Source organism: Hyla sarda, chromosome 10 (genome assembly GCF_029499605.1).
Source record: "Hyla sarda isolate aHylSar1 chromosome 10, aHylSar1.hap1, whole genome shotgun sequence".
NCBI classification, from domain to species: Eukaryota; Metazoa; Chordata; class Amphibia; order Anura; family Hylidae; genus Hyla; species Hyla sarda.
This window is the reverse complement of record NC_079198.1, coordinates 29,929,171-29,952,989: the sequence shown is the minus strand read 5'-3', so window position 1 is coordinate 29,952,989 and position 23,819 is coordinate 29,929,171. Positions and strand designations below refer to the sequence as shown.

General features: G+C 42.5%; 1 protein-coding gene across 1 annotated transcript in view; it reads right to left on the bottom strand.

The window, feature by feature from the left end:
• Window positions 1–3,584: 3,584 nt before the first annotated feature.
• SLC17A7 (solute carrier family 17 member 7) overlaps window positions 3,585–23,819 on the bottom strand; it is a 135,944-nt gene continuing 115,709 nt past the window's right edge. Inside the window, exons 6-12 of the mRNA XM_056541856.1 lie at window positions 14,947–15,033; window positions 13,431–13,573; window positions 8,292–8,441; window positions 6,794–6,926; window positions 6,593–6,703; window positions 5,806–5,933; window positions 3,585–5,452 (exon numbers count right to left, since the gene is read on the bottom strand). Of these exons, the coding sequence (XP_056397831.1) occupies window positions 5,111–5,452; window positions 5,806–5,933; window positions 6,593–6,703; window positions 6,794–6,926; window positions 8,292–8,441; window positions 13,431–13,573; window positions 14,947–15,033 (1,094 nt within the window). The 3' untranslated portion in view covers window positions 3,585–5,110. The remainder of the gene's footprint in view (window positions 5,453–5,805; window positions 5,934–6,592; window positions 6,704–6,793; window positions 6,927–8,291; window positions 8,442–13,430; window positions 13,574–14,946; window positions 15,034–23,819) is intronic.

The window sequence follows — 23,819 nt, the reverse complement described above, 5'->3', positions numbered from 1 at the left end:
GATTCCTCAAAACCTGACTAAACTGTATCAAAAAGTGTGTACAAATTTTTATTAGTATACGGTTTGAAAAATGATGTCCGGTTGCATCAGTTTTTTAAGGAAAAAATCTTATACGTTTTGAACGTTTCACTCCATTATGAATAATATTTCACTTGTTTGATTGAAATTCCAAGAAAAGAAACTGGGGAAAGGCAAAAACCATATGGTGAAAACTGGATGGAACCGTACGCACAAACTGTTCTGTATAGTTCCCATTGAAACGGTTTAATGCGTTTTTTTGTTTAATACAGTTTTTCACCCGGACCAAAAACCGTGGTAGGCCACAGTTTTCTGTCCAGAAAAAAAAAAGTAAAAAAACGCATGGCTTGAAAAACGGAGACAACCGCATGCAACATGGTGCATACGGTTTTGAATGGGAAGTCTATGGGCATGGTTTTCTGTACGGTTGCATACGTTTTTCTTATGAAACCGTATAGCTAAATCGTGGTGTGAACCCACCTTTAGAGGTATGGAAAACGCAGCCAATAGCTAAGATGACCAGCAGTGCATGAGTTAACTCACAGGATCTATAGTCAATATGTTACCGGCTGCTGCTGCCGTGAAGTGTACAGCATTGCTGCGCTCTCAAGTGACGCTGATCCTGCAGATCCTGTTTAGTTGTTTCTAGATCCAGTGCGTCCTATCTGGTAGTTGGTTAAGGCCACCGCGTTGGTGCAGCGGGAGAATGCCCCGGCCGGTGGCATCTCAACCTGCGACATCTGAGTTGGATGCTGAGTAGTGACGTTACTACAGCGGCTCCTGTGTACCACAATCACTCAACGCGTTTCGGAAACTGAATCTCGGTTTCCTTCGTCTGGAGTAGTGATTGTTCATTTGTTGTCCGTTGTTGTGGGTGTTGAAGATTTTGTCCTCCTCATGAGCGTACCTGTGCAAATACAGAGGTTGTAATAGGATCCTTTGCAGGATATCAGCTTAGTGTAGTCCCTTTCTAGGGCACAGCGAGGCATTTGTTTTTTTTAAATGAACAAATGCCTCACTGTGCCATAGTGCCCTTTTGATATATGCGATTTAACACACTGTCTCATTTTGTCTGATCATACAGATTGCTCAGTCCGTTGCTGCAATATCATTTTTCACTTATGCTTTATTGACAATTCTTCCCACAGACACGTTCATCAGTGCTTCAGATTCAGATATGATCAACTAACATACATTTACAGTGTTCAATGCAAATCCCTATTAGTGCTGACTATTTTTCTTTGTTAATTTACAAATTTGTTTAACTTTCTGGCACCAGCTGATTTGAAAAAATTAAATTAAATTTCCACCGGAGTCCCCTTTGTTTATGTATAATCAAGTTCCTCTAGAGAGCAGATTGGAGCAGTCTGCACAGGTTCTTACCACCTAATAGCAAAGAGGTTAAAACTTTGCAGAGTTGGACCACCTCCCTCCAAGAACTCCATAGCAGCTGTGTGGATGTGTTGTTTTGGTATGTTGTATGTTCATGGGTAATGAGTTGCTATGACTGGCGTGTCATGGCACACAGGAGCTTTGCCATTCTTTGTTATGGTAGGTAGCAGTGAGAACGACACATTTCTCAACGCGCTAGCAACAGTGTAGGTCCAGGAACAGTCTGATATTGACTGGTGTATGGTTTGACGCTGGAGCACTGCACCACACTACTAATAGCAGGAAAAAGACGCCCTAATAAAAGGGTAAGGTTTGGCTCCAAGGAGCGTAGATGTGAATTGTCAGGCCTGAGGTGGAAGCCAGAGTGAGCTTGTTCTTTGTGGAAGCAAAGGAGAGCAGCAGGCCATAGCAGCATGTTCATTGTAAGAGAGGCAGTGGGCTAGAGGTCAGAGTGTTTAACACATGAGATGCTGAATAGTGGGTCACCTGATATGTATTGTGTGATCCAAAAGACCAGAAGTGTTCATAAGTTATTGCCTAACATGCCCTGGAACATTTTACTGAAAGCAGACAGTGAGCTGACCAAGGGAGTAGTCATTGCTTTAGTGTGGCAGGACTGGCATAGTCTAAGCCATGGAAAATGCCATCTCTATGTGGGCTGTCACTTAAGTGGAGGATCTGGAGGGTCTCATGGAGGTACATTATGTGAGACATCAGTCTAGAGAAAAAGGCAAGGTGGGTTGGTGGTATAAGATTTAACCCGGGGGAGGGTGCAGCTGAGTCTTGGAAGGTCTGTATGGGACATTAGCTGGAGAAGAAAAGGTGATCTAGGTGTAGAAGGAGTTTGGCTGCCCTGGTAGGATAGTTTGAGCCTGTAATATTGTGGACTACTAGCAGATCAGAGATAACTTTATTTAATGCACTTCAATAGCAAAGCATTGAATTAAATTAGTGATGAAATGCTTAAAGATGCCTATAGGGTGTAAAATAAAAAAATATATACATTTTATATATCGTATCTATATATATATATATATATATATATATATAATGTATATATATATATATATATATATATATAAATAAACCCTCATATAATATATATATATATATATATATATATATATATATATATACACATATATGAAACCTCATAAAAGAATTCAAATATGAGAATGTAAACAAATAACTAATTTGGTATTGCCACATGCAAAACTGCCTAAATTGACTAGGCAGATTAAAGATGGCCCAGATTTTAAAACAGCTGAGCCACTGTTATGAATTTGTCACCTTCTTAGACTGTCTTGTAGAATTAGACATTTTTGGATTATCTCCCGCAATGTCTTTTGTTCAAGAGGAAACATTGTTATTTTTGAAATACATAGATGGTCAATTGATTTCAAGGATCCTGATGTAATGCTTTCTTTAACCTGCAGTAGTGCTTAGAGAAAATGAACAGCTGGAGCCCCAAAGATTAAAGTTGGGTATTCAGTTGCTAGACATCTTATCGCCCATCCAAAGGATAGGGGATAAGATGTCTGATCATGGGGTCCGGCCACTGGCAGACCCCCCCCCCCCCCCCCGCGATCTCTGTGCAGACACCGGGCATTCTGAACATGCCCCCTCCCATAGACATGAATGGATGGAGGGGGTGTGGCATGACATCACAAGGGGGCATGGTATGATATCACGACCACGGCCTCCCGAACACAGCATTCTGAACATTATGTTCAGAACGTCAGGTGTCTGCACGTAGATCGAGGGGGTCCCAGCAGCTGGACTCCAGCGATCAGACATCTTATCGACTTTGCTTTAAGGATTTGATCACTCAAAGTACCCCTTTAAGGATTTGATCACTCAAAGGTCATGGCTTATGTTATATTCTGTTTCTATATACATTTGGATGAATCTTGACTGATCACATTAGGGTTTGTCAGGTTTTTATAAGGGTTCCAGTATTTTTGAGAGCATTAATAGCATTGAAGGCTGCACTATTATTGTCGTGAATACTGGAAATCCTGACTCAGAAGGGAAAACCTGGGTATTAACCAGATCATACAACTTTGTGTTTCAGAGTTTTTCCCCAGTTGTCCTGTAATGTTAAATCTTTAGAATAAATTAGTAAAAATAAAGGCAAATATACTTTGACAAATATAAATAACACATGCACCACATTCTGAATCGGAATATAATTTATTATGTACAATACTGCACATGTTTAAGTCATTTTATCTTCATAACCATCACCCCTCCCGGAACACCTATCCCTCTGCATCTCCAGTTCTCCCCTCTGTTATAAGCTTGATGTGTAGAATGCATTAGGCTTGATAGATTACATAGAGTCACCCTATTGCTCAGAGGCATGCTTAGGTAGACAAGAAAGCCTCTGATCACATGATCTGCTCTGAAGACATTGGATATTATAGCTTGCATACTGCTGGAGTTTAATGGTTTTGTCTGAGAACTGGAGTAACATACAGCGCTTAACAGGTTAACATCTGTCATCTTTGGATAAGGTCTGAAAAGTCCAGAAAGGGCTTTGGCATAAGAGTCCAAAATGCTTGGTATTCATTAAAACTGAAACAATGAATTGTTTTGGTGAGGGCACAATTTACGCCAAATTTACTGCAATGTACAATGAGGCCACACAGAAGACTCTAATGTAATGCACTTATCATTCTCTGGACAAGGGGATGCTGACTTGAAGTTGGATGAAAAAGTGACAAAATATAAACTAACAAGTAATGTAAATGGTTTTTATTATTATTATTTTTTTTCCCATCATGTTGGTCCAAGAGAGAACGCAGCATGCCATGAATTGACTCACCATTGCCAAGCACACAATAACACACAACATGTGCCTCATCAACTTCACCAATCACAAAGTAAGCCCCAAGAATGGAAAATGACAATACTCACCACAATGGTAAATATAGACCACTCATCCCCCCTACCCACCCAAATGGACATTTACCCCAACAATGACCCATTAGACATCAGGGTAAAGAAGTCCCCATTGTGAGGGTCTTCCTTGAGATTCACTATGGGATCTCCTTGAGAGGAGACAATTTTCATATACATATATATTTTTCTATAATTATTTTATATACATTTTTGAAATAATATTTTATCTTTAAATAATAATTTTGCTTCATATTTTATAACTATTTTAAATTAAATAGAAGAAACAAAGGATAAAAAGTATTTTGGTGTCCAGCCTTGTCTGGAGATGTGTGCAGTCAGGGTAGTGCCCACATTTTTATTTCTGGTCCACAAACACTTAGTAGCAACCAACAACCCACAAAAACGTGTTACATTAATATAAATCAGTGTTCATATGATTGAAACCTCACGCATTCAATTGTTATTGCTTCCACACTTAAACGAGTGATAGACGTTAGAAGACACGTGCCTTGTGGTGATCTACACAAGAAACAAGCAAATCACTGATACCAGAAACAGAATGGGCCCTTGGACACCACAAAAAATGATGGGGGTGGCTGTGGGGTACTAGAGGCACTGCCTTTAACCCCTCATGGTAAATAATAATGCATTAAAACAATAGAAAGGAAGCCACGTTGATCATGTAAAGTGGGGAGGCTTGGCAACACTGGTCACCTTTCAATAAAATTCTCGCTCACCCTCAGTTGGAGTGGAAACATTGCTATTGTTTTACATGGACTTTTGTATGGGTTTATTTTCATGATAAGTCCCTTTCTGTAGCTGTCCCATATAGATAGGGGTCCTTTCCCTGGTCCTGAATGAATTCTTCCTTCTTCTCCCATTCGGCTGGCCAACCGCCATTGGGAAAGCTTGTGCTTTTGGTGGCGCCATAGCTGCCGTACCCGCCGTAGCCCTGAGGCTGATCTTCACTCTCCTCAGCAAGCTCATCTTCATGAATGAACCCACATTTCTCAATAGTGGTTTCTTCAGGTTCTGCCCATGGCTGCTTTTCTCCCGATGCGAATATGCCATAGAAGATTACCCCACCGTAGTGAACAAGAGAAGCAATAAGGAAGACATACTGCCACTCTTCTCGAGTCTATGTTGAATAGGGAGATGAGATTGCAAATGGAAGACAAAAAATGTGTGTTATTTATAATGTAATGTTATACAGTAGAAAATGTCTAAAACTATTGTGTTTAATAGAATCTTTAATTATATATAGGTATACATTTAGCAGTTATAACTTTTCTCGAACTGACATAATACAATTGATCCTGATCTAATAAGAAAGTGCTGACAAGTGATGGAGGGAGTGAAGAATATGACTATGGAAAACGAATGGTATTGCCAGTATAATTATAAACTGGTGGCAGGGCTTCAGGTTATCCATTATTCATAGTCAGAAAGTGGAATTAAGAATTTATGGATTTCTTATTCTTATTTCCATACCTTGTGCTTTGTCATCGCTCCAACAATCAAGGGACAAACCATTCCAGAAAGGGTTCCTACACCATTGGAAATACCCATGAGAATACTGGCATATCGAGGTGCAATGTCCAAGTGATTAACGTTGAAACCTAAGATATGAATAAAATAAAAGAATTACATTGCAAGCATATATGGTCTTTTTGGATAGCACATCAATATTGATATCCATACAGAGCTTCCAGAGAATATAATGAATACTAGTTTCTGTATTTCCTTATTTTTTCCCCCTCCTAATTCTACTTCTGCATTGCAGCTGTATTTTACAAGCCCAGGTTGTAGAAACTGACACTGTTAACATTACAAGCTCTTCCCAGTAAAACCACAATAGGTAGGTGTCTATTCTCTGTTTACTTGATTTATACCTTTGTCTTGGGTTTTTACATTACACTGTGGAATACCATCTCATTTTCTGTCTTTTCTATCCTGAAATAAGGACATTGAGGAGGGAGACCCCCGGCTCAGGACCATTTCTATTAGATAGAGAGCTAATGCAGAGTGCCAGGTAATATTTTCTTGTATCGTCCCCCAGTTTATCATGTAGAGTTAGAGAAGCATAGCTACTTTAAGAAGGAGATGCCAAGTTGTGTAAGAAGTTTACCATTGGGTCCCTCAACAGAACATGTCAATAAGTCGTAACAATTTATTTCCCTTGATTCTATATATAATACTAATAGTAAGAATCATTGCAATGATGACATGATGTATATTGTCATTGGCTAATAAATAAATACTGTTCTTCATTGATCACCTGATATAGCAAAGCCACTGAATCCTACAGCCAGAACAAGGAAGGAGATGGCTACTCCACGGGTGTGTGAATAGCCCACAACGAGGAGCAGAGTAGCTTCCATACCAAAGCCTACAGAAAATAGGGAGATATTAATTCACTGAGATTAGCATGCGTTGCCCCACCTAGCTCACTTGTTTCCCATTAAAGAATTTGACCTACCTCCACAGTTCATCATCTTACGGACATTGGTTGTAGACATGATTCTCTTGGTACGCAGGAAGTCAGCAATCTGTCCTCCAATGGGCACTATAATTGTCATAACCAAGTGTGGAAGTGCAGAGAGAAGTCCGACCTGAACAATAAATGCAGTTTAGTCAGTATATAATACCTTCATAATTTCTATTTAAGCAATTATATGGTATTCAGAGAATTTATATTGTAAGTTAGAAACTGCAATTCTAACTGCAGCTGCTACCCTCCTACCCTTCTGTATTTATAATGTCAGGGGTCACAGGTAACAGGCAGAAACCAATGAAAGTGCAGCCAATGAGTTATTGGATGTCTACACTGAGGGGCAGTTACCCTACATACCCAGTTTTGTTGATATTTGATAAGGGTTTATGATCCTATACATTTGTGTGGTCAACATATGACCAGGACAGATTTTTTACCCCAAGAAGTAAACAGTCATGTTTTTCATTCAATGACAAGACAAAATCCTGACAACAGTCATAAACTGATAAATAGTATATGAAAAATACTATGGTGCAGCACTGTGCTCAATACTCATTGTTCTGAATCACTTTTATTTTGAATTATGTGCCAGAAAACATAGCGCCCATGTTCACCCTGCTCCCACTGGGAATTTAAACTCTACAGCTGTTCTATCCTGTGCCTGTGAAAGAGATTAACTCCCTACACTAGCATTCCTTATATTCCTGTGTTCCTATTGCTCTTCTGATCCTCCTGTGACCTGACCTTTTTCTTTGCCCTGACCATTTCCAGTCTGCTAATTTTGCTCTTCGCTGCTTCAAGGTTTGAACCCTTGCCTGTCCTGACTTTGTTTTGGCTATAATTTTGTACTTTGCTGTCCTTTTGATTCTGGCCGCTTGCTTGTTCTTGTTTACTCTTTGTCTGCTGATTTTGTCGTGTATTTGGCTATGTGTTCTTTACCTGGACAAATTAATGCTTCTTGCCACCTTCACTTTAGGGATCGTTATCCAGTAAAGAGCCACCATTTGAGGTGGATCGTTCAAGTATGTAGGGACAGTGGTCAGAACAAGCACTAGTCTGCACTGATCCGTACCGGGTGACATTGTATAATAACATAATATTACAAACAGAATAATAAAGGGCTGATGAAAAAAAGCCACAGTGAATAAAGAGTAAACTGCTGCATAAAGTAACAAATCAGAGATTTTATGGTTTTACTCTGTATTCTCACCAATATAAAAAGAAAATCCAGCAGCAGATGATGAAAAGGCACAAGAGGGTTAGATTGCTTCTTTCATCAGATTACGAGAGCTGCTGACAGAAGTTGTCTCAATCCCGTCCTGAAATAACCTTGTTAAACTGGCTTTTAGGCTGCGTTTTATGACTTTAATTGTTCTCTCTAATCAAAACCGTGTGATGCTAAAATTATTTATTCAAGGAGACTATTGATCTCAGTTAGATTTAGCAAGTTAATAAGACATTGTCTGTCACACAATATACGTACCTTACTGATTTCAAAGCCAAACACTTCTTCAAAGTAAGCCGGCTGGCTAATGAGCAGGAGATAGAATGTCCAACTGCGGCAGAAGTTTGCGACAATGATGGCGTACACTGGCATTGAGGTAAAGAACTTTCGCCACGGTGCCTTAAATTTCTATAATCAAGCACATCAACAACAAACAGTATAAACATTTGGTCATATAAATTATGTATGTTAAAAGCAATGTAGATTATGTTTTTTTTTTCAATTGCCCCCATTCATGGAAATACTGGACAAAGTACCCCTATGGGGGGACCTGCGAAAAAGCTGGCCACAAATGGCCCAATGTCTCTTCTTGGGTAATGTTGGCTATATTCACACACAGTTTTTCTCCATTCATGGGCTGCAAAACAGCCATTTCACAGCTCCAGAAATGGGGGGGAAAAATGCCCTAAAAAAAAAAAAAAAAAAAAAAAAAAAAGGTTGCAATTTTACAGCTTTAAAATTAATTGACATGAAATTTTTTCAGCCTTTTGAAGTAAAAAAAAATTATTATGTTTTGCCTAATTTTGGTCTGTATTTTGAGTCATGAAGGGGGAGATTTATCAAAACCTGTGTAGAAGAAGAGTGGTGCACTGCACCACTCTTCCTCTGCACAGGTTTTGATAAATCTCCCCCCCCCCCCCCCACCGAATTGCCCAACATACGTCCCAAATTAAAGCTATGTTTTTGAACTAAGGTGGAGATTTATTAAAACCTGTTCAGAGGAAAAGTTGCTGAGTTGCCCATAGCAATCAATTAAATAGCTTCCTTCATTTTTGAAAAGGCCTCTGAAAAATTAAAGAAGCGACCTGATTGGTTGCTATGGGCAACTCAGCAACTTTTCATCTGGACAGGTTTTGATGAATCTCCCCCTAAAGGTTTTGCTGTAACCAAAAAATAGCTACCAATATTACTGAAAAAACTGTTGAAAAAAGGTGACTAAAAATTTAAGCCATCTTTAGGTCTCAAAACCAGCCATTTTTGAGCCTCAAAATGAATGTGTAAACATTAAAGGTTTTTTCCAGAACTTAAATATTAATTAAATATCCAGTCTGAGGGGCTGATATGATTTTGATATGTTGTAAAGCATGCAAAACCAATAGGCTTTCATTTGAAAATGTTCTGTATTTCACACTGAAAAAGCCAATCAAAAAATCCTCCCACTGTCAGCTTGTGTCCCGCTACTGTCGGTGAGGACAAGCTGGGAGTTGTAGTTTTGCTAATGCTAGGGGAGATGTGAGCAGACAGCATACTGAGGGAGGGGGCGGAGACCTGCACAGTGAGGCCACGCCCCCTCCCTTTTTAGAGGAATTCAGACTAGTGAGCTAAATTAAAAGTGTAATAAAAAAAATAAATAAAGGTGCTAGACACATAAAAATTAGATGTACATGGTCAGGATTAAGTATTGAGTGATACACAATTTATTTTTTTTTTTTTTGTTGGATCTGACGGTTACGCTTTAAGTACCAGACACAGCCCCTCAGATGAGCCTCTTTGCTTGAAAAAACAATGATTGAAATAAAATGGGGGATACCCCTATATGTCATGTTTTGCATAGCTTTAGATTATCAATCACAAGAAAATGGAAAACAACTCATGTCCCATCTATGTCAGAAATCATACATATGGTTAACTACAACTTTATTTTTGAAGAAGTTAACAACTTTATTTTTGAAGAAGTTATTGCCAGGCAAGAAAATAAGCATGCACAATTTTAAAAATGTTGGGACTTATGGATAAAACATTTTAATCCCACTTAAACTGTACTCAATTTACACCGACCAGACTCTTTAATTAATACTCATCCCCAACCTCCCCAATTTACTCTAATCTGAGGAGGCTCTGGATGGGGTCTTGTAAGTCCACTCTGATATTAAATGTAATTCAATGTTATATCCTACTATGGTCCATAGCCACACAAGTTTTTTATAATGATGTTCATTATGTGTTGCTTTTTTGTTAAAGTAAAAAATGTTTTAGATATTATCTCGCATTTAGAGATAAGCTCAGTATTGACTCATCCCGACGTAGGGATGATTTCGGTTATAATCGCATTGACCAAACTTCACAAGACGACATGTCAAGAAGTATGTTATCTAGTATTACTATCATTTAATGTCGAGACCTTAAACATGTTTTGTATTCATCTTGTTCCCTTTGTAACGATTTATATGTGTGCGTCATGGCAAGATGTTACCTTCTCGTTACCTTTTCTTGTATTGTTAAAATACCAATAAAATCTTATTGAAAAGAAATAAGATGGGGGGGGGAATAAATTGGACACCCTGCTGTACAGCTATCTTTCAAAAGGCTAAAATAAAACTGTGTGTAAGCATAGCCTAGAATGAATTTAGACAAGTTTCATGGTGGGGGAGAAGGCTGTTTTGTTTTTTGTTTTTTTTGTTTTTTTTAAAAAGACCAGAGTGATCCTTTGGTGTGTCCTGGTTTGGATATATGAGCAGCCGGATTCAGCAGGAGAATTTAACAAATGGTCGCCATCGTATCCCTGCTAGACCCAATATGTAACCCATTAATTTCAGCTAGTGACTTCAGTCAGCTCACTGTTAGATCGTATCCAGTTCTTTGCCAGACTGAAAACTGTGGTTTGCTGCCATTTTTATTCTTGCAAAATGCTTGTGAATGCAGTCTTAGTCAATGCCTTTTTTTCTGCTCTCTTAACTTATCTAGTGTCTAGTAAACTACATTCTTACTTGTCTACAAGATAATTTTTTACTGTCATGCACATTGCCCAGGCATCTATTCATGGGAACCAAGGCAGTTAAATGGTCTTTCTGGAAAGTTCAAGAAGGAGAGAGAGAGAGAGAGAGGGGGGTCTAGAAAAACACATAAGCACACAAGGGTTCTTTGGGACATTGCCATGAAACAATGCAGATGTTCGCGTGGTACATTGTTTAACAACCATGGTGCAAAACTACAACCCGAGCATACATGGACAGCCTTTGACAACATCTAGAGGCACACTGGTGTAGGTAGATCACTGCCCAAATGCAAACATGGAAACTACTCTCATCTCAGTTCTGAGGGTAATGCCCGTACATCTTTGTATTTTGTTGTACTTGTTGCTTCCTTTTATTTGCCTCTAAGACTTTGTCTCGATGCTTTGTATTAGGCTTTATTACTTAACCCCTTAAGGACCGGGGATTTTTCCGTTTTTGCATTTTCGTTTTTTGCTCCTTGCCTTTAAAAAATCATAACTCTTTCAATTTTGCACCTAAAAATCCATATTATGGCTTATTTTTTGCGCCACCAATTCTACTTTGTAATGACGTCAGTCATTGTGCTCAAATATCTACGGTGAAACAGAAAAAAAATCATTGTGCGACAAAATTGAAAAAAAAACGCCGTTTTGCAAATTTTGGGGGCTTCCGTTTCTACGTAGTAAATTTTTCTGTAAAAATGACACCTGATATTTATTCTGTAGGTCCATACGGTTAAAATGGACCTACATGTATAGGTTTGATTTTGTCGTACTTCTGGAAAAAATCATAACTTCATGCAGGAAAATGTATACGTTTAAAATTGTCATCTTCTGACCCCTATAACTTTTTTATTTTTCCATGTATGGGGTGGTATGAGGGCAATTTTTTGCGCCGTGATCTGAAGTTTTTAACGGTACCATTTTTACATTGATAGGACGTATTGATCGCTTTTTATTCATTTTTTCATGATATAAAAAGTGACCAAAAATGCACTATTTTGGACTTTGGAATTTTTTTTGCGCGCACGCCATTGACCGTGCGGTTTAATTAGGGATATATTTTTATGATTCGGACATTTCCACACGCGGCGATACCATATATGTTTATTTTTATTTATATTTACACTGTGTTTTTTTTTTTATGAGAAAAGGGGGGTGATTCAAACTTTTAATAGGGAAGGGGTTAAATAATGTTTGTTCACTTTTTTTTCCACTTTTTTTGCAGTGTTATAGCTCCCATAGGGACCTATAACACTGCACACACTGATCTTTATCATTGATCACTGGTTTCTCATAGGAAACCAGTGATCAATGATTCTGCCTCATGACTGCTCATGCCTGGATCTCAGGCACTGAGCAGTCATTCGGCGATTGGACAGTGAGGAGGCAGGTAGGGGCCCTCCCGCTGTCCTGTAAGCTTTTCGGGATGCCGCGATTTCGCCGCGGCTATCCCGAACAGCGCACTGAGCTAGCCGGCATGGTTTCGGTTTCGCTTTAGCCGCGGCGTTCAACTTTGAACGGCGCATCTAAAGGGTTAATAGCGCGCGGCACAGCGATCAATGCCGCGCGCTATTAGCCACGGGTCCCGGCCGTTGTTAGAGGCCGGGCCTGACCCGCTATGTTAGATTTTATAATTCTCCCAGTTCACTGCCCCCATCATGATAAACTACCCCCTGCCTTTATTTTTATTATTTTTTAGTTTGATATTTGCTACCTTGATATTGCTCTGTATTTTCTGCTCAGTCTTAGTAAAAATTGCAGACTGGGAAGGGGCCTTACCCAGCAGGCGTGACATCATCTGAAGCCATACAGGGGAGAACTTCCTCCCTCATTCTACACACAGCCCAGAGCAGTTCAGTGTGTGAGGTGAGCTAAGATTGGATAAGGCTGCACACAACCCCCCCTCAGCATTTCCTGCTTTTGAACTTCTGTCAGGCCAGCAGGAGTCCAAAGTCTGTGCAAAAGATGGGGGAAAATGTTTTCTGGACAAGTAGGGAGACTCCTAGTGGCAGCTTTTTTAAACACGAATAAAACAGAAAACTTTTTTAAAGCAAAGTACATTAGACAGATTTTTTTATTTACCATAAGGAGTGCAATAGCAAAAATTAGTTTTAATGAGAGGTGCCCATTTAACCAAACTGTAGTTTTCCCTCAGCCAATCTGTGAGGACCTATTTATTCTCGCAATCTCAGAATCCACTGTAAAACATCATATAATGTCAGAACATCATTTTTGACACCTTATACTGTAAAAATATAAACCAGGGTGGTGTTACAATTATTACTTATAGTTATTTTACTCCTTACTCCTTGGTCTTAAAGATATCTGGCTCGTGTCTACCCAATTCATTCCATATAGCTGTAAACATGTTAATACTTTAATTCTTCAACTTATTGACTTACCGTTAAAGGGTTCATGAAACCTGTACTTTCTCCGATGCTTTCTTCAATGTACTTTCTTTCTTCCTCTGAAATGGTGGGATGTTGTGCGGGACTCTCATAGGACACAAGAATCCAGAACATATACCAGAAAAGCCCAAAGCTCCCTGCAAGCAAGGTGTGTATATATATATATCATTTATTAAACAATTAAAAAAGGATATATATATATATATATATATATATATATATATATATATATATAATTTCTGACATAGTTTGTGTAATTTACATATGTTGCAAATACATTTTAAATACATTTATTGTAGATTTATTTCCCCATTTACAAGAACGAATGGCTTGTTTCATAGGATTGTAAGATCTTTAAAAAAAAACTAGGTGCCAGCACCTTAAAGGGGTTATCCAGGAAAAAAAAACTTTTTTAATATATCAACTGTCTCCAGAAAGTTAAAGTGTTCGCTCCGTGTCTGATTACAGTCGACCGCAGGGCCGGCGGCGTGTGACGCCATGCCCCGCCTCTATGTGATAGCTATCATGCCCCCTCCTGTAGGCTTGCATTGAGGGGCGGAGCGTGATGTCACACGGGGGCGTGACGTCACACGCCACCGGCCCTGCGGTCGACCGTAATCAGACCCAGAGCGAACACGCTCCGGGGACTGATTACAAACGTGGTGCCGCGTGCATGATCACGGGTGTCCCCAGCTGCGGTACTCCCGCGATCAGGCATCTTATCCCCTATCCTTCGGATAGGGGATAAGATGTGTAAGCACCGGAGTACCCCTTTAAATGGGTTTTCCACTTTCCTGCTACTTGGAACTCCAGCAAATAGCTGTAACCTGTAGAAGGGATTAGTGTTGAGCGGCAGGGGCCATATTCGAATTCGCAATATTTTGCGAATATATGGACGAATATTCGTCCTATGTTTGTGAAATTCGCATAGTGCGCATGCGCGATTATATCTTTCACCTAGAAGAAGGGTGGGATCAGTGTCCTCAAGAAGTGCCGATATTCGCGAATATTTGCATATTTGCATATACGAAATATTCGCGCTCCACACCGACTCACACAGTAAATAATATTGAAGCCTTCTTTGGACCACAAGCTGGAAGCAGGGAGGGATGATCATATTTTGTTTACACGGCACACATCATTGTTATAATGTGTACTGTGAAAAAAACGTATATTCGTCATTAGGAATATATATCACTATATTCAAAATATTCGCAAAATGACGATATTTGCTGTAAAAATTTGCATTTGGAATATTTATGCTCAACACTAGAAGGGATCTGGTGACAAGTGACAGGACAAATAAAGCATTACATCATTCTCATTACACCTATGCGCTGTCAAAGTAATGCACGGACAGGTTGGGTCCCCAGAGAGAGATTTTCTTTGTAAATGATCTTCATTCTGACTAAAGTCTGAATATGAACTCCCCACTCCCTTCTATTTCCTCCGAATTATTTGAAAAATATTAAAAAATATATTTTCTGAGTCCCTTTAGATGTTAACTTACCATAGACATAGAAGACTGAGCTCCATCCCGTATACTGGACTAGTACCCCAGCCAATGGCATGGCCACCACTGCTCCAGCATAGGAACCTACAAAATATTGACATTACCAACTTGGAAGCATTTTTATAGTGCATTTTTTCCCATAATGGCTCCATATTATCATTTCCCTTAGAAATACTTTTTTTATTATAGCCTGTACTATACAGTATTTCTATGTTCTAATGTAATAAAATGAATGTGGTGGGGTAGAGTTGTGAACACTTGTTATGAACTTTTCATAAACACAAAAAACTAAGTATATTTCTCTATGATTTCAGCTATTGTAATAGTACTATGTGACTTATAGCAGGTCCGTTTTATGTGGCTCTGTCTTGGAGTGCGTGTATATATGTAGTGTTTGTACAGTAGTGTAGTTTGTACATTAAGTATTCAATGTGTGTATGTGTATGTAGTATTTGTAATGTGTTTATGTAGTATTTGTAATGTGTGTATGTGCATGTAGTATTTGTAATGTGTGTATGTGTATGTAGTATTTGTAATGTGTGTATGTGTATGTAGTATTTGTAATGTGTGTATGTGTATGTAGTATTTGGAATGTGTGTATGTGTATGTAGTATTTGTAATGTATGTATGTGCATGTAGTATTTGTAATGTGTGTATGTGTATGTAGTATTTGTAATGTGTGTATGTGTATGTAGTATTTGTAATGTGTGTATGTGTATGTAGTATTTGTAATGTGTGTACGTGTATGTAGTATTTGTAATGTGTGTATGTAGTATTTGTAATGTGTGTACGTGTATGTAGTATTTGTAATGTGTGTACGTGTATGTAGTATTTGTAATGTGTGTATGTGTATGTAGTATTTGTAATGTGTGTACGTGTATGTAGTATTTGTAATGTGTGTATGTAGTTTTTGTAATGTGTGTACGTGTATGTAGTATTTGTAATGTGCGTACGTGTATGTAGTATTTGTAATGTGTGTATGTGTATGTAGTATTTGTAATGTGTGTATGTATTGTAGTGTGAGCACATACAGTATGTTGTCTTTGTACCATGTTTCTGTGTTTAGTATGCAAATAGAAGTGCTGATTTACGGGGGCTTTACTATTTAGACCCTCTAAAAGCCCCTAAGGAGGTCATATGTGCTCTTTCCAATCAATGACTGTGCATTATTAATGTATTTATTTTTAGAAGACCTGAAGGACTGTTTTTCCTTTAACAAAAATCATTTTTACAGCTTATTTCCTGGCACCTAGTGTGCTCAAATAGCATTCTCGGAAACATCTGGGACCCATTTTTAGAGAGGGTGTAAAAAAAAATTACTCTGTGAAGTACAAAAACTGGAGTTATTTACTGAATAATTAAAAATACAACAAGTAAATATATCTCCATTGTCAATTGCTATACAGTTTAATAGCTGGAGCTTTTTCTTGAAACCTGGATGACAGCAATATGGCCACCAGTACAGCTCCTGTAAGGGTTGCCACTCAGCTTTTCTAGCATCTGGAATAGCAATATCCTCTTGCCACATAGCAAAACTTGGAACCTCTAATAATACTCAATACAATATCTGTAACAAGGCCTCCACCTACCATGTAACTGTTAGCTCTACACCCCTGAGGAGGGCATGCATCATACAGTTGCCAAATCTGTAGGTTACCTAGCCGAATAGGCATAGGTAGCCCTGACTGTGGGGACGAAAGGGTTAAGAAGCAGGAAGAAACAGCAACCCTCCCACTCCAGTACCTTGGGGAGGGGTTTCCAAGGGGTGTACGCCCAGGGGTATTTACTGGGTGTCCTGCAAGCAGCTCTCCCTCTTGTGTTCCAGCATCCAAGGTGAGAGCATCCCCTGTGATGGCTGACGAACAGTTTTGGTGTGGTTTCCGGGAGCGGGTGCTGGCTGATGCTTCACTTATCCCCCGCATTTTAGCGGAGCTCGGGGACGCTGCTGCGATGCGTGCCCCGGCTCCTGTTAGCTCCCCTGTTACAGCCCCTGTTAATTTACTGTCGGCTCCGGCAGCGGCCCCGCGGGGCCGACGTACTTCTAGACAAAGGCGCCCCCCTTCCAGGCTTAGCCCCAGTCCCCCTCACCTTCCTAGCGGCGCCCGGCGTGCTGGGGAGGCCGCGCGCACGGCGCCGGGATCCCGGGCCTTCGCTGCCAGCATTGGCCCAGCGAAGTGTCGGGCGGTAGCTCCGCCCCTTCCGGTTTCGGCTCCCGGCACTTCCCGGCGCGCTGTCTCGGCTGCAGCTAGGGCTGAGCGTAGCTCCTTGGTGGTAGATCAGGTAATGGGCGCACAGGCCTCTCATAACTCGCAGGCATCCTCATCAGCTGATGAGGTGCCTGGTACCCCCCCTGTTTTCCAGGGTCCTAGTGTAATTCCAATAGCTGGCAGCAGCTCTACTAGTCTCCCTGCACATGCCCCTTTGCTGCCTGCTGCAATAGATGCTATGGATGAGGGTAGTGAGCCTTTATTTGAAGATGCTGTAGAGGTGGTGGGAGTGGGCCAGGGTTTGCTTCCTCCTATCTCTCAGGCTACGTTTTTAACCCCTGCACTACAGCCACATAGTGCCCCCATCTCCTTGCATAACCCCCCCCCTCCTCCCCCCCCTCCCCCTGTGGTTGCTGCTGCACAGTTGCCGGCGCCTATAGTCAGCCAGCCACCGCGTGACCGTGATGGTTGTGGGTCTGTGAGTCGGTCCCGTGGGCGTCGGTCCCGATCGTCCTCCCGGGGTTCTGGCCGATCGCGCAGGAGCAGAACTGCTGTGTCGCATCGTGGGTGTAGGAGACGTTGTCGCCGGGAGTCCAGGAACAGGGACAGGTCCCGCAGGTCCCGTTCATCCCGCTGGCGTTCGCCCTCCTCCTCGGGGGAGAGTTCTTGGAGTTCCGTTAGCCCGAACAGGAGGTCTCGTAGGCGTTCGGGCAGGCGACACAGGTCCAAGCCTGCTCGGAGGTCTTCGAATGGAGCTGACCGACCTGGGGCTGTAGATACACCTGCACCCGTGGAGCGTGTGGACCCTGCTCCGGTTCCTCAATGTGGACCTTCATCTTCTCCGACTGTTGTTCCTGCGCAGACGGGTGAGTTCAACTTTGCTGGGGTTTGGGGTGATGCGGGTTCTGATCTTTTGCCTACTCTTAAAGCGGTTTTGGCCAGGTTGGAGGGTTCACAGGCTAGTCCGGCTCCCGTGGTTAGGAAGGTCTCCCCGGTACGGGCGGGGGTACATAAGGAGTCATTCTTTTGTGGTGTCAGTCCCCTTGGATCACATGTTGAGTTGGCTGTGAAAGAGAAGATTTGGGGGAACCAGTATGTTGATGTCTGGTCGTTGGTGTCGGTGGATCAGCACACCATTGATAAGGAGCGCAGGCCTCAGCCTGAAAAGTATTTTCCAGCTAGGCCAAAAGTAGCTAAGACTATGGGAAATTGGGTTCAGGCTTTTGCTGTTTTGGGTTGTATAATGGGTGAAAAGCATCCTGAACGTTGTTCGGAGCTTTTTATATATATGGACTCGGTGTATAATGCCTACAAGTCTCATGGGGGTTCGGCCTGGTGGCGTTATGACGAAGAATTTCGTCGTCGCCTGGCTTTGACGCCTGAGGTTGGTTGGGGAGTTAAGGCAATTGATGTTTGGTTGCGCTTGATGATGGCCCAGAAGGGAACCCCCTTTCAGTCTGGGGCCGCTGGCCCAGCGGGGACACCAGGGTCAGTGGCCGTGCGGCGTCCCGGCGCATGCTGGCTATTTAACGAAGGACACTGCAAGTTCCTTAACCTGTGCAAATACAAGCACGAATGCTCCGCTTGCGGAGGTGGCCACGCTGCAACGCGTTGTCCACGGGCCCCGAAGCTCCCGGGGCGTCCCGCAGCTGCTGGTGAGGGGAAGGACGCCGGTGAACGTGTCCGCGATGTCCCCGTGGTTAGAGCAGTACCCCAATAGGGAGTGCGCCCGAGTTTTGAGGGATGGTTTTTCCCAGGGGTTTTTTATCCCCTTTGTTTTGGGTTCTGATGCTGGGGAGTACCCTGACAATCTAAAATCAGCCAGGGAACGCCCGGATGTGTTGAGTGAGAAAATTGGAAAGGAGGTGGCCCTGGGGCGCTTTATGGGCCCGTACCGCCACCCTCCGCTGCCTAGGTTTAGAGTTTCCCCGTTGGGTGTGGTGCCTAAGAAGGAGGCTGGAAAATTCCGACTTATCCATCATTTGTCCTACCCGAAGGGTACATCTGTAAATGACGGGATTCCGAAGGAGTATTCCTCGGTTTCCTACGTGTCTTTTGACAGGGCAGTGGCGCTAGTGCGAGGAGCGGGGCCTGCGGCCTTAATGGCGAAGTCCGATATTGAATCGGCTTTTCGCCTGCTCCCGGTACATCCGGAGTGCTTTCATTTGTTGGGTTGTCGTATGGATGGTGATTTCTATTATGATGTTTGTTTGCCCATGGGTTGTTCTATCTCATGTCACTATTTCGAAATGTTTAGTACGTTTTTGGAGTGGGTAGTACGTTTTGAGACGGGCTGTTCATCGGTGATTCACTATTTGGACGACTTTTTGTTTGTTGCCCCTGCGGGTTCCCCTAGATGTGGTTTCCTGTTAAGTACTTTTCGTTTTTTGATGCAGCGTTTTGGTGTTCCGCTGTCTGCGGACAAGACGGAAGGTCCGTCCACGGTAATGTCCTTTTTGGGTATTGAGATTGATTCGGTGGCCATGGTTTTTCGTTTGCCTTCTGCTAAGTTGGAGATTATGTTACAATGGGTTGAATGTTTTTGTGAGGCGAAGAAAGTTACTCTTCGGCAGATGCAGGTGCTCTTGGGGCATTTGGTTTTTGCCTGTCGGGTAATGCCAATGGGTAGGGTTTTTTCTAGACGTTTATCTTTGGCGACCAGGGGAGTTGCCCTACCTGGTCACCGGATCCGTATCTCTCGGTGTCTGAGATCTGATTTGTTGGTGTGGCGGGAGTTTCTGCGGTGTTATAATGGCCGTACCTGTTGGCAGGCGGAGGAGGTCTGCAGCGGTGAACTGCAGCTTTTCACGGATGCTGCAGGGTCGGTTGGTTTTGGAGCCTTTTTTGCTGGTGAGTGGTGCGCGGAGGCGTGGCCGCCGGATTGGGAAGAGAGGGGTTGGTGCCGGAACTTGGCGTTATTGGAACTTTTTCCTATCATTGTGGCTGTTGAGCTGTGGAGTGGTCGTTTCAGTAATAAAAGGGTTTGCTTTTGGACGGACAACGCGAGTGTGGTGCATTGCATTAATGGCTTGTCTTCCTCTTCTCTTCCTGTCTTGTCGCTTTTACGTCACTTGGTTCTTCGTTGTTTGGAATGCAATATTTGGTTCCGGGCTCGGCATGTCCCGGGTGTTGATAATGTTATTGCTGATTCTTTGTCTCGATTTCAGTTCCAGGACTTCAGGAGGTTGTGCCCGACGGCAGAGCTGGAGGGTCGAGCGTGCCCGCCTTTGGTCTGGGGCCTAGTGACAGGAGATTGATGCCACTGCTGGAATCATCGATGGCGGCCTCTACGTGGTCAGGACATGGTAAGGCGTGGAAGGAGTGGTGTCTTTTGGTGTATGGGCGAAATGTGTCTGGGTGTTCTGATTCGAGATTGGAGGTAACTGTGGACTACTTATTGTCATTGCGTGCTTTACAATTTTCTGCTCTAGTGGCGCGGCGCAGGCTGGCGGGGGTTAGTTTTTATTTTCGCTTGCTGGGATGGGAAGATGTTACGAAACGTTTTTTGATTCAGCAATCACTGAAGGGATGGCAGCGTACTCATGTCCGCAGGGAACAGCGGCGCCCGGTTTCTTATCCTTTGCTTGTCTCGCTTGTACAGGCCTCGGTCAGTTGCTGTTGTTCCCCTTTTGAATCTGCCTTATACTCCGCTGCTTTTTGTGTTGCGTTTTTTGGTGCTCTACGGGTGGGGGAGCTGGTTCCTTCCTCTAAGCAGGGTTCTGGTGGTTTGCGTTTTGAGGATGTGGTTTGCTCCAACGGTGTTTTGCAGCTACGTATTCAACGGTCAAAAACCGATCAGGCGGGTACGGGAGCTTGGATTCGCCTTCAGTCGGTTGATGGCCCGGCCTGCCCGGTGCGGGCTGTCTCCGCCTATTTGTTGATTCGTGTTTCGGGCAGACAATTTTTCTCCCATGCTGATGGTTCGGCTTTATCCCGTTTTCAATTTCAGTCGCTGTTCAAGCGGTGTCTGCAATACGCGGGGGCTCCCCCTTCCGAATTCGGAACGCATTCCTTTCGGATTGGGGCGGCTACGGAGGCGTCCAGGGCGGGATTGTCCGTGTCTGATATTCAGCGTATTGGGCGTTGGCGCTCGGATTGCTATGCTGGTTACGTGCGCCCTGAATTGTTGCTTTAACCTGTTTTTCCTTTTAGATCCTCCGGTTGCTACGGTTGTGTTCTTGGGCCACTCCTATGTTCATCGGGCGGCACAGCGAGCGGCCTGCCGTCCTGGAGGGAGATCGTTGGGTTTCCATCAAGTCGATGCCCAATGGAGGGGGATTCCGGGTATGAGATGGCCTCAAGTGCTTTCGGAGACGGTGGACCTGTCCGGTAGGCTGAGATCGGGAGTTGTTTTGGTTGTCCACGCGGGTGGCAACGACCTATGTTTTACTAGGGTCCCCGAGTTGATAACCATTATGAAAGCAGATGTGGAACGGCTCGGGGGTTTTTTCTCCGAAATGGTTCTGGTGTGGTCGGAGATTGTTCCGCGGGTTAAATGGCAGGGTGCCAGGGATGCAGAGGCGATTGAGCGGTCCCGCCGTTTAGTTAATTCCAGGATGGCGAGGTTTGTTCGGTCTAAGGGCGGTGTGGTGGTCAGGCACAGGGAGCTGGAAGGGGATAATAGGAGGTTTATGATCAGCGATGGTGTCCACCTCAACGATATTGGGCTGGACATCTTCCTTTCTGGTCTTCAAGATGGCGTTGAACAGGCCCTTTTTGTATTGAGTGGGGGTCGGAGCTCCGTGTAGGAGTACACGGGCTCCTTCTGTGGCGTAAAGGAAGTTTATTTTGGGGAGTTTTGAGGTGCCGAAGGCAGCACATGCACGCTGTGGAGACAGTGGGGCATACTGCTTCGGCTGAAGCAGTACTTCGGCAATAAGAAGTTGTGTATTTCATGGTTACTGCTATGCAGTGTTATATTTATTTAACAGAGTTACATATATTTAAATAAACGAGCTGTGACCACCACCCAGCCCACTTAAAAGGTTCATGAGTGTCAGTGTTTTATTTCAGAGTGGGAGAATTTAGATTTAAGATCTGTTTAAAAGGTGTGTCCGTACAGTCTGTAGGTTACCTAGCCGAATAGGCATAGGTAGCCCTGACTGTGGGGACGAAAGGGTTAAGAAGCAGGAAGAAACAGCAACCCTCCCACTCCAGTACCTTGGGGAGGGGTTTCCAAGGGGTGTACGCCCAGGGGTATTTACTGGGTGTCCTGCAAGCAGCTCTCCCTCTTGTGTTCCAGCATCCAAGGTCCCGCCCTCCCTCCCTGGTTTTTTGCTTTCCTGTTTGTTTTGTTTATTCAACTGGGCGTCCTGTTGTGGGACGTTTCGGTTTTTTGTTACCCCCTTAAAAAAAAAAAAAATAAAAAATAAAAATAAAAAAAAAAAAAAAAATTTTATTAAAAAAAAAAAAAAAAAAAAAAAAAAATAATATATTTTTTTCCTTTTCATAATTAATTTCAATATGCTTTGTTTGATTTTGTAAGTCACAGCTGGCGTAAAGGAAGTTTATTTTGGGGAGTTTTGAGGTGCCGAAGGCAGCACATGCACGCTGTGGAGACAGTGGGGCATACTGCTTCGGCTGAAGCAGTACTTCGGCAATAAGAAGTTGTGTATTTCATGGTTACTGCTATGCAGTGTTATATTTATTTAACAGAGTTACATATATTTAAATAAACGAGCTGTGACCACCACCCAGCCCACTTAAAAGGTTCATGAGTGTCAGTGTTTTATTTCAGAGTGGGAGAATTTAGATTTAAGATCTGTTTAAAAGGTGTGTCCGTACAGTCTGTGTGATTTCCCTGAGACAGCATTAATGCTAGTCATGTCACTCAGCTTTGTGGCACTACTGACAGGCGTGAACATTTAAGCCATTTCAATAGAACATTTTAAAATCAAGGGGACTAATCTATTTCAAGTGATCAAAGTATTCAGGATACTCTGAAGCCATTTTCTCCCATACCAGACAAAAAACAGAGAATACATGTGTACCTCTGGTAGTAACCTATAATCCACAGCTAGAGGTGCTAAGGAGAACTGCATGAAAAATACATTATATCCAACACAAGGATGAAAAAATATCCCCTTCCCAGATCGTGTGATCATAAAGTCACAGCCTTGCCCCCTCCATTCATGTCTATGACATAAATGGAGGGGCGTGGCGTGACATCATGAGGGGGTGCGGCCGTGATGTCATGACCACTGCCGCAGGAACCCAGCAGGACCCCTGCGATCGGACCTCTTATCCCTATCCTTTGTATAGGGGATAAGATGTCTAGCAGTGGAGTACCCCTTTAAAAAGCTGAAATTGTTCCCATATAGTGACTGCAGGCAGAATATGGATGTCAGATGTATTGTAGGAACATGCTAAATGTCTATATTGAATGGTGAGTTCAAATCCAAAAAAGATGGAAGGGTCTGGGAATACAATTATAGTCTATAACACAATGAACACAGGACTGAATGAAACAAATTATATCAATTAATGTCAAAACTTCTGAAGATACATAGTTACATAGTTCATAAGGTTAGAAAAAAGACACAAGTCCAGCAAGTTCAACCTATATCCTTACTGTGTTGATCCAGAGGAAGGCCAAAAAAAGCCTTAAAGCTTACCTGTCAGACTCCACCCCCCACCCCCCCCCCCAAAAAAAAATGTAATATG